Here is a 17,650-nt window from a genome sequence, read left to right as displayed (position 1 = left end):
AGGATCAACGAGAGTTTGATGGTGAGATCAACAAGAATTGATCAGATATTATTTTATACCCGTACGTACGCTCATATTATTTAGGGTTTCAGTCTTAGACCTGCCAAGCAAGCGCACCTGTCATGGCAAAGGTCAGATACATCACCTCCCTTTTACTTTATACATCTATTTCTTTACAGTTTGAAAGCTCAAACATAAACCTGTGCAAGTCTTAAATATATGGAGATATATTCAAGATTCTTGATATATGGGATCAACGAGAGTTGATTATAAGGATCAACGAGAGTTGATTAGGATATGAAAACAACGAGAGTTGATTATAAGGATCAACGAGAGATGATTAGGATATGGGTTCAACGAGAGTTGATTAGGATATGGGATCAACGAGAGTTGATTATTAGGATCAACAAGAGTTGATGATGAGATCAACGAGAATTGATGGTGAGATCAAACGAGAGTTGATGGTGAGATTAAACGAGAGTTGATAAGATGTTGTTTTATTGCCGTACGCTCATATTAACCTCTACAAGAATAGAAAAAAAGTTGACTTAGTAGACTTTAATCCAATATTACAAGATATGTAAGCAGAAGATCCGAAAGATTGAGAAACAGTAACAATGGTATCGAGAAACCCTAGCCGTAAAACAAAATCCTAGCTAGGCATAGAAAAGAACCCTAGACATAAATAAAATAAAAAAAAAAACCCTAGACATAGAAAATAACGTACCTCGATGACAAGCAAAACCCTAACAAGAAGATCATCGGTCAGACAAGGAGATTCCAAGGATAATCAACGAAAGCTACAAATAAAATCTCACAAAGAATTAATTGCAATTAGAAACCAAACTCACATGATATTACCAAGATCCTTCCTTTTTTCATTGCACACCAACTTCTGATTGTTGATCAACGAGGGTTGATTAGATAGATCAACAAACGTTGATTATGATCAAGGAGAGTTGATTAGTAATAGATCAAGGAGAGTTGATTAGTAATAGATCAACGAGAGTTGATCATGATGAGGATCAACAAGGGTTGATTAGAACTATATCAACGAGGGTTGATTACATATCAACGAGAGTTGATAAGATGTTGTCACACAAATTCGAGCAAAACCCTAAAAAGAAGATTATCGAGGAGATAATCAATGAAAGCAAGAAACGATCACCGACCACATTATATAGAGGGAGCAAAAACTATAATAACGAGTCGGTTTAAGATTTCGGAGAGATCCTACGGTTCCTATTTGTTTGTGTAAAGCAATCGACGGTGCAGATGAAAACACGATGAGGAAAAGTTGGTTTATAAATTATCAAAAGACAAAACCAAAGTCGGTTAATGTTCTCCAATGAATATCTTGGATTCACCAATGCTAGAGAGCCACGTGTCCTCCTTCCTTATAAATTAGCATTAGCTAATAAAAAAACCTTATGTGATTCTCGTGGGCTTTCTTTCGTCTTCACAAACTCAACGATGATTGGGCTGGGCCGTAGTATACTCTGAATTAACAACTTAAACGGCACCGTTTCAATGTCAGCAGAAACACTCACTGACCAAAAAAAAAACTCATACGCTGCTTCGAAATCTGGAGACTACTGAAACTAGAGATGAAAGAGATGTCTCAATGGTGATGACTAATCCACCAAATCTGTGCTCTGAGATTCGTTCGGTTAACTTTGGTTAGAAATATTTCTTATCAATCCGGTTCAACTTCGATTCCAGAGTCTCACTAGAATCTGAGCCTATCATGTAAAAGCCTCATAAGAAAGCAAAAATCACTACCAATATCAAAAACCTTAATAGACCAGCCTTTCCTCAGGTGGATAACATCATTACATTCAAAGATCAAGGTTCATTATTTGCACAACTTGAGAGTACTTACTTTACCAAACATGAACTAAAGCCGAGTTATATAGACATAAGAGATTGCCCAAAAACCACATCACATGAAGCAGATCACTCTTCAGATAATGGTCCAAGATAGTCACCTTCCAAGCTAGCCAACGCCTGAAACTCCCTCTCTGCCTCCATCCACTTTATCCCAATCACCACAACCCTCACTGTAGTCTCAACCTGAATCCTAGACGTCTTCTCATTCATGAAGATCGGGTTCTCTCCAGGGACATACTTGTAATCCGGCATCTTCGTGTAGGAGAGGTAAACATTCTCGATTGGACCACACCTCATGAAGACACCGTGCTTCAACACCTTGTGCACCACACCGTGAATTATCTCTCCTTTGAAGATCTTGAAAGTCATCCCGCTGAACATTACCGGGAACAAAACTTCACCGGTATGCTCCCTGATTTTGCCTTCTCCGATCTTGTCCAAAGTTGTGACTGCCACATAGTAACCAAGCTCCTTGGTCGCTTTCTTGGAAGCAAACGCGTCTAGTAACTCTACTAGTATAGCTCTCTTCAAAATCAGCCCTTTGGCATCCATGTTTTCAGCTGGAATCATCACGTTCCATGGTAACTGGACTTTGAGAAACATTGTTCAACCTTCAAAACCAAACCAAAACAATGTCAAATAGCTATCATCATTGATCCAGAGACTAGAAATACTTTACTATCATCACATTCTGAGAAAGAATCTTGAAAAAATCAGAACTGAAAGATCTTAGAGAAAGACAAAGGAAGTAGATAGTATTTTCTAGGTTTCTCTCTGAAACGAACATCTGGAATATACTAATCATCATCAATAACCAAACTTTCGTTTTCTCAGTAATTAATCCACAAGATAAGATCAAAGTTTCAGTTTTTTTTATTTCAAAGAATCTGGACACAATCTATACATGCATTAGCAACCTACCATTCCACCTATCTAAAGTACTCAAAAACAGAAAATCAGAAAGCAGTTTCACATCATACATCTACCAAGACGAACATTGAACTCAATCTAATTAAAATGTGAGCTTTTTCAGTAAAAAGTTCTTCTGTCAGGCATTTAAACAAACACTACGCAGGCATGTAAGTAACCAAGGGAGAATCATCAAAATTTACCAACTTTAAAAGACCCACTAAATCTTTCTATTTGCATTTACGATTAAGTACTTAGACAATCAATTTTTCCCACATTTTCTCTAGCAACCCATCATCGTCGAAGACCCTAGACTGAAAATGTCTGAAAAATAGGTTGAGAAAATCAGCAGAATGAAGAACCCATACCTTTGTTTGAGATTCCGAAGATAGAAAACGAAACGAGAATCGGTAATAGAGAGTGAGACTGGTTGTGGAGAATCAACGATGCGAGAGCTGGGAGAGAGAGAGAGAGACAAACTTTCTATAGACTGAGAAGTGAGAACATTCGAAGAGACTTCAGTTTTGGTTATTTAAATAATGATGGGCTGCAAAGGCCCATTATTACTTAGACCCACTAGTATTCACTTTTTTTACCTGAACGCAACGTTTGAAATCAAATAAGATTGTTTTTTGGGTAGAAATTGTTAAAAATGCTCCTTTTCAAAAATACCTCTTTGAGAGTCTATTTTCAAGTTTGCCATCTTTTAATTTTTAATGACCATTTTACCCTTATTTGAGACAAAATTAGGTCCACAAAATACAAAATATTTTTTGGCAGAAAAAGTTATCCCGCAATTTTCCCGCCAAAACACTTGTAAAAACCTTTAAAATACCTTGTAAAATTTTCCCGTAAAAATCCAGCCAAAAATTTTTTTTATTGGAAAAGTGATTCCGCAATTTTTTTGGAGAAATTTTTTTGGCGAGAAAATTTTTGCCGGGAAAAATTTACAAGGTATTTTAAAGGTTTTACGGAGTATTTACAAATGTTTTGTAAGGTTTTACAATGTATTTTAAAAATTTTACAAGGTACTTATAAGGTTTTATAAGGTATTTATAACTTGTAAAACCTTAAAAAAAACTTGTAAAACCTTATAAAATAGCTTGTAAAATCTTATAATATCTTATAAATATCTTATAAATATGTTGTAAAACCTTTTAAAATACATTGTAAAACCTTATAAATATCCTGTAAAAAACCTTTAAAATACCTTGTAAATTATTCCCGCCAAAAATTTAACGCCAAAAAAATTGCGGAATCACTTTTCCCGCAAAAATAATTTTTGGCGGGAAAATTTTTTGGCGGAAAAAAATTTTACGGGAAAATTTTACAAGGTATTTTAAAGGTTTTACAAGTTTTTACAAGTGTTTTGGCGGAAAAAATTGCGGGATCACTTTTCCCGCCAAAAAATATTTTGTATTTTGTGGACCTAATTTTGTTATATTTCCTTATATATTTGTGATATCTTTTATTAAAAGAAGGGTAATTTAGTCATTTTATACATAAAAAGGGATATTTTTAAAAATGGACAGCCAAATGGGGCATTTTTGAAAAGGGGTATTGAAAAAGGGGCATTTTTGTGAGTCTCCCTTGTTTTTATCTATTTTATTTTTTATATATTTTTTCAAAAAATGGGAATTGTTAGGATGTAATTTACTACTCCCTCCGTTTCAAAATATAAGGCGTTTTAGCTAAAAGCACGTCGATTAAGAAGATCTACTTTTTAAAAGTTCAGCCAATCATAAAAGAGACTGCATAATAAAAATAATCATAAAATATTAAAGTAATATATAATTTGCATAGAAACTTGAAAACGATTTATATTTTGAAACAAAAGAATTTCTCCAAAACGCCTTATATTTAGAAATGGAGGGAGTATATTTAAAAGCCTTGAAAATTTGTTTCTCATAAATCTATTTAAATTAGATTAACTTTTTTTAGTCTTATTCGAAGTTACTTTTTCTTCTCCAAACTGATATTAAGAAATACAAATTCCCTACCAAAAAAAAAGAAATACAAATTAATTTCTATTTCCTTTTAATAAAAAAGTTATAAATAATAATATTTTCCCTTATTATTAAGTTTTTAATTTTTATAAAATTTTCTTTATTTATTGAAGTATATATTTTTAAATATATACTATATAGGTTTTAGTCTTTTTGTTTATTTATCTAATTGGAATAAGTTTTTTTACATGCAAAAATATCATCAATTGATTGACACATGTCGGGAATAAGAGAAAAATCAAAGGTCATGATTTCTTCAAAAGTTCTAATCTTTTTTTCTATTCTTTACACAAAATTCATGTTTGTGAATTTATTTCGTTTTTGTATTTAGCAAAAAAAATAATTTAAAGAAAGATTTAGTCAAAATAATAATTATTTTTTTTTCAATAAATCTTTTACCAATCCCGCTAGTTTTCAGGGGAAATTTGATTGTTTTGTAGAAAAAAATATTTCCTATAAATTTATCACAACTAAATTATTTGGATTTAGGGTTTCTAGTTTTTCAGAAAATCAGGAATAGAAATTCATAAATATTCGACGGTTAAGGTAAGGGAAAAAAAAAGGGAACTTGGTTCAAATTTCTGCTTACTAATATATTGCAGCTAAGTAATTAATTTTGACTTACACTATACCAAAAAAAAAGGAGAAAAAAAGGAGTGCATGCGTCAAAATCAAATCATATAAAAAGGACACAAAGAAATAACAAATACATTTTCAAAGCAAATAAAAACTTCTGTCTGATTTACTTTCACACAAAACTGTCTTGGAAACATATGCATAAGTCAAGAACTAACCGTTATAAACGCAATCCCACCGTTGATAATCTAGCCAGTAGTACCATGAAGCTCTCCGCCAAATTTCGTCCCGATTAGACGCTGTTTCGACCTCCAAACGTTGCCATCAATCACCCACCAACTGTTTTCTAGTTCATACTCAGCATAGATTTGGACAGTGTCTGCAGTTACTTGGCGAGAAAGAAATATTTAAAACGTCTTAAATATAACTTCGATTTAATCTCCGCCACATGCTGTGCATTCTAGACAATATGAGCTTTTCAGAGACACTTTACAGGTCAACTGATTCTCTCTGCTTCGAAAGATATGAGCCTTACAAAACTCCAACTTGAATCTGAAATTTTATCTGAAATAACTTAAGTTTTCCAGAAATCAGAACATGTGATTTTTCAACAACTTACAAGACGAATTTTGAATGGAATATACCTCCGTTTGACAAACCGTCAATTGCTATGGCTTCCTTGAAGCGAGATCTATTCATAGAGATCAAAATATCAATATAACTCTTTCAACGTCAATAGGAAATCAATCCTCAAAACCTCTACTTGAAACTGCAATTTTTCTCAAAGCTCTTATGCATGTGTAAACGTAAAAAAATTTGCGCTCTTTTGAAAAATGGATGAACTTATAATCTATAATCTGATGATCGAGTCGATTCCATGATTATAAGTTCATTCCATACCGGACCAGACCGGAATAAGGTTATGAGCCTTGCGAGCTACCAAACTGCTCTACTCCGCGCTGAAACAAAAAAACTTGGACTAAACTCTAATAAACAAAGAAGAATTGAAGGAGCCCCTACCCGGCCCAACATTCTTGGAAAACTAAAGAATCGAGGGTCCAAAAGAGAATTGGCCATTTAATCTTGTAAACTAATCGAGACCGAAATTGGAAAAAGAGCATGAGTCATATATTCTGCCGAACGTCGTTCTTGCCAAGGTTGTATGTCTTTTTTCAACCTACTCAAGTCCAAACCGTTAGGACCCCTTAAAGGTTCTAACCAGGGAGCACGCAGATCCCAAAAGCGCATTGTTTCTCCCGATAACTGTGACTTTTCGCCAACTTTAAACACGATTTCCTGATCGACCTTACCTCTGATTGAGAATCAGAAAACTGTTCTGAAATCTTGGCAACAAGGGCTATCCAGATCCGTAAATAAATTGCCTTAATTTACTTCAGACGTATCAATAAACGGGTCACCAAATCCACTACTTGACATTGTTTTCTGCTTTCACTCCTTCACGAGAAAAACCAATAATTGATACCTAAGCCACGAATCCAATAGCTAAGGGAGACAATTCCAATAGGATAAGACATAACTATGATAGGTTTTACTCACCTAATCAAACCGGTGTTGAATGGTGACGATATGTCATGTTTGCTTTCTCTCCCCACTTAGACGTGATCAAACGAAACACAACGTACGGCAGCTCCGATCTCAGCGTCAATGGTGATGAAGGCTTGGGATTGAGATGAGTGATGAGAACGTGATGGATATAATGAAGACGTGAGAGGCTGATGCGGTGAAGACGACACTATATACATATTACATACACACGTTTTAGGGTTTAGTGGTTTTGTTCATGGGCATGGGCCTCACAATAAGGAGTGGGGTGTTATAATCTCCCGCACTTAAATGAAATTCGTCCTCGAATTTTTGGGGTGATTTTTTTCTAGAGAAAAGAATTTACCTACCACTTATTATACGTATATCCAACGAACACCTCCCCCACTCATCCAACGAAAACGGAGAATCACATCTTTGACGAAATCGGATTTGGCGGGAAACGCGGAATCTCGTTTTTGGCGGGGAAACTTGGAATCACGTTTTGGCGGGAAAACACGAAATCACGTTTTTAGTGAGAAAACGAAGAATCGCGGTTTTGACGAAATAACGTTTTTGGCTGGAAAACCCCTGATCATCATGTTTATGGTGGAAAATAGAGAATCGTGTTTTTGACGAAATCACATTTTTATCGGGAAAACGCGGGATCACGTTTTTGGCGGGAAAACGCGGGATCATGTTTTTTGGCGGGAAAACGCGGGATCACGTTTTTGATAGGACCATGGAGAATCAAGTTTTTGACAAAATCATATTTTTTGCGAGAAATCGCAGGATCACGTATTTGGCGGAAAAACGCGAGATCATGTTTTTGGCGGGAAAACGGATAAATATCTAACAATTGGGAGGAATAGGAGATTTTTGCACGAGAAATTGGGAGGAAGCAGATATTTTTGGTTTTGATCAAAGGTGGAGATTGAAAGAGTTGACCAGCCCAAAAACAATATCTTCGTGGGCCTAATCACATGGGCTTCGTACTCTACTTGAAAACCAAATAAAATAAGACTTGTGTACAAAACCTACTAAGAAAAAGAGTCATAATAATAACCCTATTTAACAAGTTAGGTTTAGTCTTCCTACGTTTTGTGCTGCGAGAGTTTTACCTTCTGTTCTTGTAATTCTCTTTAAGAGCTAGGTTGAATTTTATTGCTGCGTACTAGACCATTATGGCTATTGTTCCTCCACCGGAAGCATATGCTCACGCCCTCTCGTATGTCCTTTTGGACATCGAGAATTGTATGATTCCGCATGATTGTGATGCCTACACGGTCCCCGCAGCCATCACAACAACAATGCGAGAGTGGGGTTACCGGGGGCCTGTACAAATTGTTGCTGTGGCTGCAAATAAGAATCGGGTGAATTCCACAATTGTGGATGTGTTGAGGGCAAATCACGCCAAGGTTATTATTCTTAAATCCGATAAGAAACAAGCGAGCGATAATCACATCCGCTACTTGGTCTCTATTTGGACGTCCAAACATCACCCTCCCGCCAATATATTATTGATATCGGGAGATGGCGGTTTCGCAAAGACTATTCGTCACCTTATTAGACGCAGATACAACTGTATGCTTGCGTACATTACTGATTCGGCTTCGCATAAGCTTGACGGTCTTGGGTCAAGACACACAGAGTGGAGAACCCTTCTTCGTCTGTAATGGATAGCAACGGTTGGTAGCGTGTAGATGAGAGATTTTCTTTCTAATTTTCTTATGTTCAGTTTCTAAGCCGATTTTCTTCTGTCCTGTTTCTAAGCCGCAGATTCTGTTCTTCCATATTTTGTAAAACCCGAGAATCTGTTTTGGTCCATTGGGGATTGTTTTTAAATAAAATAATTAAAAGAAATGATAAACAAAAATTCAAAAGTCAAACACCAAAAAACTTTTATAACAAATGTGACTATGAGGACTCAAATTAAAGGTTGGCAACATCTCTACTCTCCTTCTCTTATTTGGTTTTTGTATTTAGATTGGAAGAGTATGTATGATTGAGCACTTCAGAAAAATCTAAACCTTTACTTTTGTATCATTAATAATATCAAATTATATTATAGAACATTGTCCTTATTTTTGTTTTTTGTTTTTCAAAAAGAAAATTTCACCAATAAACTCATTAACAATACACATACATAATACATATTTTCTTAACTTAACTAATATTTTGAACTTCAAGCCCACAAACATGGGTAAAGAAAATTCCAGCAACAATTGAACATAATAATAAGCCCTATAACATTATTTGTGCACCACATAGTAATTGATTTGTTTTAGCTAAATATTGATGGGTGTGAATAGCTTAAGACGAAAAAGCAAGGAGCAAGTCAAGAATAAAGAGCAATAGATGAAGATAAAATAGTTGTGCCAAAAAAAAAAGAAAAAAAAGGATGAAGATAAAGTAGAACGAAGACCAAAGAACAACATATAGTGTGAATTTTCATGGAATGTGACTTTATTAGATGTGTTGTCTCCTTTCTAATTTCTATATCAATATAAGATTATTGTGTAGTACACAAATTTCTTAATTTGATTGGTTATTTTCAAAATTTAGTAATGATTAGATAGGATTTCGTGAACTATGCTAACAAGAAGAAAAAACAAATAAAGTAACACAAGTAGGAGGGTCACCGACGATGGTATATGCGTTTCAAGACTGATGCGATTCATATTCATGTTGAGTGTGATTAGCTTCGTTTCAAAACACAAGTCGGAGTCAGAAGGTGTTTGCGGTGGTGCTGCAAGTTTTTTTGCTTCTTTTTTATATATTTATTTTCTTACGACTATTTCCTTATTTACGTAAAAATGTTATATATGTGCATCTAAGTTTGCTTAAATATATTCAATTATATATTTAATTTCACTTCCACTTTTTAAAGTGAAAATTATTGTAGTATCCGATTGTACAAATTTAGATAGTTTTTACAACTTATAGATATTTTTTTAGTCAAAAAGGATTAAAATAATATATAAATTTCCATTTAAACAAATAATTTAGTATACTATATTCCTTCCAGAATCAATTTTCTTTTTGTCAATATCACGTTTTTCACTTCTTTTTTTTGTGGAAAACATAAAACCGAGTTATTTTTGATGTGAAGCGTCGTGTTTTGGCGGAATAATACGAAATCATATTTTCTTTCTAAAATACGCAATCACGTTTTTGGCGAGAAAACATGGTATAACGTATTTGGTGGGAAAAAGTAGAATTTTATTTTAGTGTGAACACACGATTCTAGCCAAAAATGTGATTCCGTATTTTTTGGCCAAAAATGTGATACCGTATTTTCCGTTAAAACCTTGATTCCATAAATTTCTACCAAAAACTTAATTCCATGTTTACTCCCCAAAAACGTGATTTCGTATTTTCTCGTCAAAATCTTGATTCTGCATTTTCTTGCCAAAAACATGAAATCGTGATTCTATATTTTCCCGCCAAAAACATGAAAATGTGATTCCACAGTTTTCCCGCCAAAATGGAATTACATGTTTTTCCTCCAAAAACGTGATTCCGTATTTTTCATTAAAAGTGAAATTTTGCAGTCAAGTTCTCAACAGCTCTTTGTATTTATTTTTGCTTCTACACCTTCTAAAAGCTTCCCAGACGACCTATGGTGCACCTTTCCCCACTTGATCATGCGAAGACCAAACTTGCCATCTTTGGATCCACGGACCTTAAATTCACAACAGCTCTTTCCTTGTCACTGTTGCTACATTTTGAAGACCCCCACACGTCCCAGAATGTCCCAAGAAGTCTCACCTTTCATCCCAAGCTTTCAAGATACAAGAAAGAAGATATTTCTTTAGTTGACACGATTTCGCATTCAAATTCCCAACGACTCTTTGTATTTATTTTTGCGATTGTTTTATTGGTTTAGCACCTTAGGATCGTTGTCTATGAGCTATAAAATCTCAGCTCTTAGTTCATTGTAAATCACCCTTGATCGATTTAAAAGTTAATGCAAAAGTACTTTTTCTTCAGAAATTTGTGAGTTCTTTGTGTTTTTTTATTCCTTAGTTCTTTGTGAACGATTCACAAGTCTATTGAATATGTAGAATAAGTTGTTTGAGTTATTCAAACATGACGATGGTAATGCATTTCAAGACTGATGCAATTCATGTTAATGTTGAGTGTGACTAGCTTCGTTTAAACTACAAAGAACACAAGTCAGAATCAAAAGGTGTTTGCGGTGGTGCGGCAAGTTGTTTGCTTCTTTTTTTATCATTATTTTCTTAAGACTATTTCCTTATTTACTTATATATAGATATTATATATCTGTATTAATATTACTCTTTTCTAAGTTTGCTTAAATATATTAAATTATATATTTAATTTCACTCCCACTTTTAAAGATGAAAATTATTGTATTATCCGAGTTTACAAAATTAGATTGTTTTTACAACTTATTGAATTTTTAATATATGGAGGATTAAGTATACTATGGTCCTTAATTCCATAATCAAAGTTTTTTTGTCAATATCACAATTTTCATTTCTTTTTTTTCTGCTAGAAAACGTTAAACCGCGTCTTTCTGGTAGGAAGCGTCGCGTTTTGGCGGAGTATCATAAAATCAATTTTTTTGGTAAAATACGGATTCACGTTTTTTGGTGGAAAAATACGGTATCACATATTTGGTGGGAAAACATATAATTCTATTATGGTGTGAAAACACGATTGTAACCAAAAACGTAATTCTGTATTTTGCGGCGAAAAATGTGATTCTGTATTTTTCCACTAAAAACTTGATTTCGTATTATTCCACCAAAAACGTGATTCCGTGTTTTCTCGCCAAAAACGTGGTTCATTATTTTTCTCGTCAAAAACGTGATTCCGCATGTTCTCGCAAAAAATATGAAAATGTGATTCCAAGGTTTCCCGTCGAAAACATGAAAATGTGATTCCACAGTTTTCCTGCCAAAACGGAATTACGTGTTTTCCCGCCAAAAACGTGATTCCGTATTTTCCGGGAAAACAAAAAATTTTGCATTTTTCCGCCAAGAGTTTGAAAATGTGATTCCGTGAAATCATGATTTTACGTGTTTTCTTTGTTTGTTAAAATCATGTTTTCCATGTATTTTCCTGCTAAGATTGAGTCTTTTTTTTTTCAATTAATTTTTTTTCACGTTTTTTATCAAGAAAAATATGATTCCGTGTTACCATGTCCATCAGTTATTATCTAATCGAACTTAAATTGTCTTATCATTCTAAAACATAGGGTAAACTGATCGTACCCAAAACGTATTACCATTCATAGATTTGACTAATCACAACGTATCCAAACTACTATGTTCCCACATTTAAATCAGAGACACCCAAATCGGAGTACTATTCGAAGCCTACAACCAAGTGTGAGATGTCAAATTTAATCCAAGATATCCTGCATTAGGCGACGAAATTCTCTTCAATATGATTTCGTTATACAAGTACAACCTGTAAATGCGCGGGAGATGGACATGTTAAGGCACTTTTGGCCAAACTTCGGACAATTTAGGCACTTTCAAAACATGAGGCACTTCTCCTTCTTTTTGGAGACGAAAATGATGCAACTGCCCCTCCGTAAAACCAACTCGATTTCTCGCGCTTCCGGTTCGGCTTCTTGGTTTAGAGTGGCGACGTGGGAGAAGATGAGAAGAAGGAGTAAAAAAGAACGGTCAGGATTTTGCTAATAATTAATAACCTAATGCGTAATCTAGGCCGTCGGTAAGATTGAAGCGGACGGCGGAGATCTGAGCGCAGGAAACAGGGTACCAACCTTACGTACGGTCCGATGCAAAGTCTGAAATGGATTCCAAAGAGGATTAAGCTAAAAAAACCTTTTGTTTTGGATAACAAAATCTCTGTAAGAGAAATTAGAGATGGACGTAAGTTTTACACATCCACAATCTTTACTTTTTAATTCAGGTTCTGCTCAATGGAACTAACACAATTTTCATGGTTTATATGACTAGGGTTATCTGGACGAGTTCTGTATCGTAATTTGTGGAGAGTGGATTTGTTCTTCGAATGGTGAATTGGAAGTTGGAGATAAGCAACAAACATTTCTCGCGGGTTGTTCCTATCCGTGAGGGAATAAAATTGTCAGAGTTGAAAGAAGCCATTGTGGAAGAGTTTGGAGTGAAAGCGGTTAAACCTTTGCTCAGTTATTCACTACCCAATAGGAGTATACTCTCAACAAAGGAAAAGACTCCACCTGTTCTAGTTAGTAGTGAGGTTGGCCTTCTGTTCTATTTAAAGGCTCTTAAAGAAAACATGGGACTTAACTTGTTTGTAAGTTTGAGGAATGTTCTAATAGATATAAACTTGGGGAAGAAACTCTGGAACAAAACAAAAGTGGTGAAACCCTTGGAGGAAGTTGTAAAAGAAAGAGTGATTGTAGTTATGATACTGGAAGTGGTTCAAAAAATTGTGATGCAAATGCTGGGGATATATCTTCTGCAGGTTCAAAAACTCCTATTGTTATGGTGATTCCTCCAGATGATGACTTCTTTGACGAATTGCTAGAAGTAGAAGCGAAAATAGGAAGTTGTAGTGGATTGAAATCGGCCCCAGTTGATATAGACGATGAAGATGATATCATTGATGTTGCTGATGAGTTCTTTCTAGAAACAGACACAGAGGTTAATGAAGAAAAAAAAGACTTGTTTGATGATAGTATCCCCTGTGGCGGTTATGATAAAGACTTTTGGAGAAATTTCCTTAGAGATGTCCATGGTGGCTCAAATGCTGAAGAGGTAATGAGTACAGGAGGTTTAGATGTCAGGTATCGGTCGAATCATAAGGAAGCTGGAAATCTGGGAAAAGAAGATGATTTGGTTGGATCTAAGAAACCAGAAGTTGTTATGTGTACCGGAAGTGGGGTATTTGATCACGTTGTATTTGTGAATGGGGGTGGATCAGGGCAAACCAGATACACCACCCAATTCAATTAGGGAAAATCTCAGGGGTTGTCCACCAAACACAGTCCATAATTCATACTTTTGCTTGGTTATCCACCAAACACAGTCCATAATCAAACTTAAATTGTCTTATCATTCTAAAACATAGGGTAAACTGATCGTACCCAAACCGTATTACCATTCATAGATTTGACTAATCACAACGTACCCAAACTACTATGTTCCCACATTTAAATCAGAGACACCCAAATCGGAGTACCATTAAGAGCCTACAACCAAGTGTGAGATGTCAAATTTAATCCAAGATATCCTGTATTAGGCGACGAAATTCTCTTCAATATGATTTCGTTATACAAGTACAACCTGTAAATGCGCAGCTCATAGTTTGTAATTTATACTCTGATTCAGTGAACAAGCCAGCGTGGCTGCAATATCACCATGTCTAGGTAGCTTACTTCTTTGGCCTCTTCAGCTTCAGCTCTCTAGTCTTTGCACCTATAAAATCAACCAATCTCAGTTTTTTTCCCAAACTAGAAGAACCAAAAAAACATATTATTAGTCCTATTAGATTTTCAGCAGAAGCTTAATCAATCTCAAGAAAATGAATATTCCGGTAACTTCTTCCTCTGATACCATTTCTAGTAACGCTGTTTCCGACAATCGCCGTCATGTAAAGAAAACTCCGATCATCTTCTCCGACTTTTTTCTTTGTTTTTCCTCTTTCTGCTTCGTTTTTGTTAAGATGATGATGATCCACTGATTTCAGAAGACCGTATAGTTCTATATCTTCTACTAGTACTCAGTAGCTCAGAGGTTTTAGTAAATTTCGATTTTGCAATTTATTTTTTTAACTCTTTTGAGTTTTCTTTTATTGGACAGATCTCAAATCTGGAGAAACTTTGAATTTTCTGCTTCACTTATATAATGTGTTGCAAGAAAAAAAAAAAGAAAAAAAAACCTAGCTAAGATAGCATCATAACGCAGTACCAAACATTCAAACTTTTTAATGCATCAACCTCACCATTATTTTTTACTGTATCAGTTCATCACTACAGAAATTGGAACCATCTTTCTCGCATTATTATTAATCATCTGACGACCAGTAAAAACGGTAATCAAACATACTATCCGGTTACTATATCCGACCTCCACTTGATGGCATCACCATGTCTAGTTAGAACAACACCCCATGGCCCATGTACTATTTTTCTTCGTCTAGTCAAGAGTCCTCTTCTAGATGAGGCATTCGGTATCCTCCTCTACTTTACCTTCTTCAGTGTCCTTCTCTACTTCAACTTCTCCAAGCTTCCTCTTCTTGCTCAGTTTCTTCAATGTTTTTGCATCAACAAAAGTTAGTAAATCCAAATGCACATCAAGTGGAAATCAGATGTATTTTCTTTAAAGTGAGAAAGGGAAACTTGAGGCAATTGTAGGTTCCAGATTTTAAAAATTAGAAATCTCAACTTGCCTTGAATTGGTTAAGCTTCACCACATCTACCATTTTCAAAGTCTCCAAAGCCTGCAAGACAACCAAATGTACATCCCGTGGAAATCAGAGATATTTTCATTGAAGTGATAAAGGGAAACTTGAGGGATATGTATTTTTGGAAGCAGATATGATCCTTACATTGTGTGTATGGTTGTCACTCTTGAGATGCGTGCTGAAATCTTCAAAGCTTTGTCCAGCAAAATCACACATAGAGCACGACCAGGGAGATTCACCCGTTTCACTGCACTTGTCCTGAAGAACAAGTCTTGTTGTCAACTTTTTATCAACCGCAGACACTGAATCCATATCATCTGTTGAAAAAACAAACTAGTTCAGAAACAGCTTTGCTGGTTATATTAAAGCTGCGTGAGAGAGAGGGTAAGGAAAAACACCTAGTAAGCTTTTCCAGAGCCACTCTTTATAAACCCCAGACAAAAAGCTTTCCCAGAGCCAGTCTGGAGCTGGATGGCGTTGAGGATATGACAGAAGAAGTGTGTATCCATCAATATCTAGGCCATAAAGAGTACGAGCTAAGCTTTCCAGTTCCGTAGGACCAGATATGAGCAGTATATTAGCCGGAGGTGGATTCCTCTCAGTCCACTCAGACAAATCCGTTTGAAGTTCTGTTTCAGTAACGAAAAGCTATGTCGAATCGAAACTGTAGTGTAGAAAATGGTACTAAACCTATAGAAAGAGATAAAAGAAGAGTAACCTTCCGCATGTATTAGAGCAACTCCAGTGGAAGACAGCTCTCGCAAGACATCATTGTCAGGGGCATTAGGGTCGTGTGTTAGTCTGCCAATGGCAGTTATGGTGACAGGACCAGAGACTTTTGAATTCATCAAGGCGGAAACTATTCTCGGACCGACCTGACGGGGATCATAACCAGGTGGAATCGGACAGCTGCTAATGTTCCACCACACCAACGTTTTCACCTCCTCCTCTTCTTCCTCTTCCTGCATTGCCGTGAACCATCTCGTATTTATTTACTATACAAACCTAAGAAAATCAAAATCATCAGATTCGAAACAAAATCGCAGTTAGGTCTCTAATCTACAACTTAAACCTTCACCAATCAAACATCATGAGATAAGTATTCGGAGAGATTTGAGACGGTTAATCAAACATCATCAGATATAGTACTCGGAGAGATTGAGACGGTTAATCAAACATCATGCGATATAGTACTCGGAGAGATTGAGACGGTTAATTCAAAATCACCTACCTCGTTTGTCGTCGAATCTGAAACGTCAGGGAAAGAAGAACGATGGAGCGGTCGAAGAGGAAGAGAGACTAGAGGAACGATGGTCTTTCGGCCGAATCTTATAGGGTGTATGTATACAGAGTTGGTTTTTATGGGCCGATACGCGTGGCCCATTAGTCACTGTTCCAACAAATCCTTATACAATTTACTGATTTCCAAATCTAACATGTGGAATATTTATTTTATATAAAATTCACTTATGATTTTTATTTTATTTAAAAACTAGGTAGTTTTCCATTGTGAAAGATGAAATTTTTAAAAAAATTACTAATTCCAATTTAAAACAAGATTTTTCTATTATTCTATAATATATATGCATGATAAACATAACCATTATAAATTACTAATATTAATTAAATTGATATTTTCGAATTACTATTGTTATAATCATCACTCATGTTTTTATGTTGATTGGTTGAAACTTGAAATTGGTAAGCCTTTTTTTTTTTTAACTAGATAAAGATTCGCGTATTGGTGTAAAAAAATAAATCTAAATTTTTATTAATGATAAACCACAAATTTTTTATATTTAATTTGTTACTTTTTTTTTTTTGTCTCAAACCCTATTGCAAATTAGATATTCTATTTTGTAACTATCTATTTCATCATAATAAACCATACATATGCACTACATCTTAACGTATAAGAGCTAATAAATTTATATCAAAAATACTTTTTGCATCATTTCAAATCAATACCTTAGTTAGTATTAAAAATAAATAACAAAACAATATTAGTAAAGAAATAAAATACACAAAATTTTTGGAAATTAACATTTTTATAACTATAAATCTTTTACATCTCATAATCTCATAAGTAATAGTTTTAACTTATATTGAAATTAATAAAATAAAACATGAATATAGATATATTAACATTCCCATTAAGTAATAGGAAATAAATATATAACCGTGTTTTGAGGTTTTGTTTTTAGTTTATATTTTTGACAATATGAGAAGATTTTTTTTAGTAATAATTTGTGACTGTTTGTGACTAATTTCCATCATAGTGAGTGATGGACTTGAGCATTATGATAGTCATAAATCACCACAGATCGCACTTCACC

At 34.8% G+C, this 17,650-nt stretch overlaps 2 protein-coding genes and 2 long non-coding RNA genes across 4 annotated transcripts; all 4 read right to left on the bottom strand.

Annotated features, from left to right (window-relative positions):
• Positions 1 to 209: 209 nt before the first annotated feature.
• Positions 210 to 1,138, bottom strand: LOC110226843. The gene is made up of 2 exons (XR_002330745.1): positions 728 to 1,138; positions 210 to 523 (listed from the first exon to the last, which is right to left on the bottom strand). It is a non-coding gene; the product is annotated as an uncharacterized LOC110226843 (long non-coding RNA).
• Positions 1,139 to 1,775: 637 nt separating this feature from the next.
• On the bottom strand, positions 1,776 to 3,306 carry LOC9304342 (DNA-directed RNA polymerase V subunit 7). The gene is made up of 2 exons (XM_002868224.2): positions 3,168 to 3,306; positions 1,776 to 2,501 (listed from the first exon to the last, which is right to left on the bottom strand). The coding sequence occupies exon 2, from the start codon at positions 2,491 to 2,493 to the stop codon at positions 1,957 to 1,959; it is 537 nt and encodes a 178-aa protein (XP_002868270.1). The 5' UTR covers positions 2,494 to 2,501; positions 3,168 to 3,306; the 3' UTR covers positions 1,776 to 1,956.
• Positions 3,307 to 5,586: 2,280 nt separating this feature from the next.
• Positions 5,587 to 7,131, bottom strand: LOC110226724. The gene is made up of 4 exons (XR_002330650.1): positions 6,939 to 7,131; positions 6,692 to 6,836; positions 6,026 to 6,072; positions 5,587 to 5,933 (listed from the first exon to the last, which is right to left on the bottom strand). It is a non-coding gene; the product is annotated as an uncharacterized LOC110226724 (long non-coding RNA).
• A 7,659-nt stretch (positions 7,132 to 14,790) lies between these two features.
• LOC9304340 lies at positions 14,791 to 16,283 on the bottom strand. The gene is made up of 5 exons (XM_002868222.2): positions 16,033 to 16,283; positions 15,713 to 15,943; positions 15,459 to 15,631; positions 15,300 to 15,350; positions 14,791 to 15,157 (listed from the first exon to the last, which is right to left on the bottom strand). Exons 1-5 carry the CDS (start codon positions 16,280 to 16,282, stop codon positions 15,065 to 15,067), a joined length of 798 nt encoding a protein of 265 aa, XP_002868268.2. The 5' UTR covers position 16,283; the 3' UTR covers positions 14,791 to 15,064.
• Positions 16,284 to 17,650: the final 1,367 nt, after the last annotated feature.

Source organism: Arabidopsis lyrata (assembly GCF_000004255.2).
Source record: "Arabidopsis lyrata subsp. lyrata unplaced genomic scaffold ARALYscaffold_7, whole genome shotgun sequence".
NCBI lineage: Eukaryota > Viridiplantae > Streptophyta > Magnoliopsida > Brassicales > Brassicaceae > Arabidopsis > Arabidopsis lyrata.
The sequence above is the reverse complement of the archived record's forward strand: the minus strand, read 5'-3'. Positions and strand labels throughout refer to the sequence as shown.

Excerpts from the sequence above, each read along its gene's own strand:
- LOC9304340 (XM_002868222.2), bottom strand. The coding sequence starts at position 16,282 with ATGCAGGAAGAGGAAGAAGAGGAGGAGGTGAAAACGTTGGTGTGGTGG. Across the intron at positions 15,632-15,712 it reads GCTCTGGAAAAGCTTACTAG|ATGATATGGATTCAGTGTCT; the intron begins GTGTTTTTCCTT and ends TTTTTTCAACAG. Across the intron at positions 15,158-15,299 it reads TGAAGCTTAACCAATTCAAG|AAACTGAGCAAGAAGAGGAA; the intron begins GCAAGTTGAGAT and ends AAAACATTGAAG.
- LOC9304342 (XM_002868224.2), bottom strand. The coding sequence starts at position 2,493 with ATGTTTCTCAAAGTCCAGTTACCATGGAACGTGATGATTCCAGCTGAA.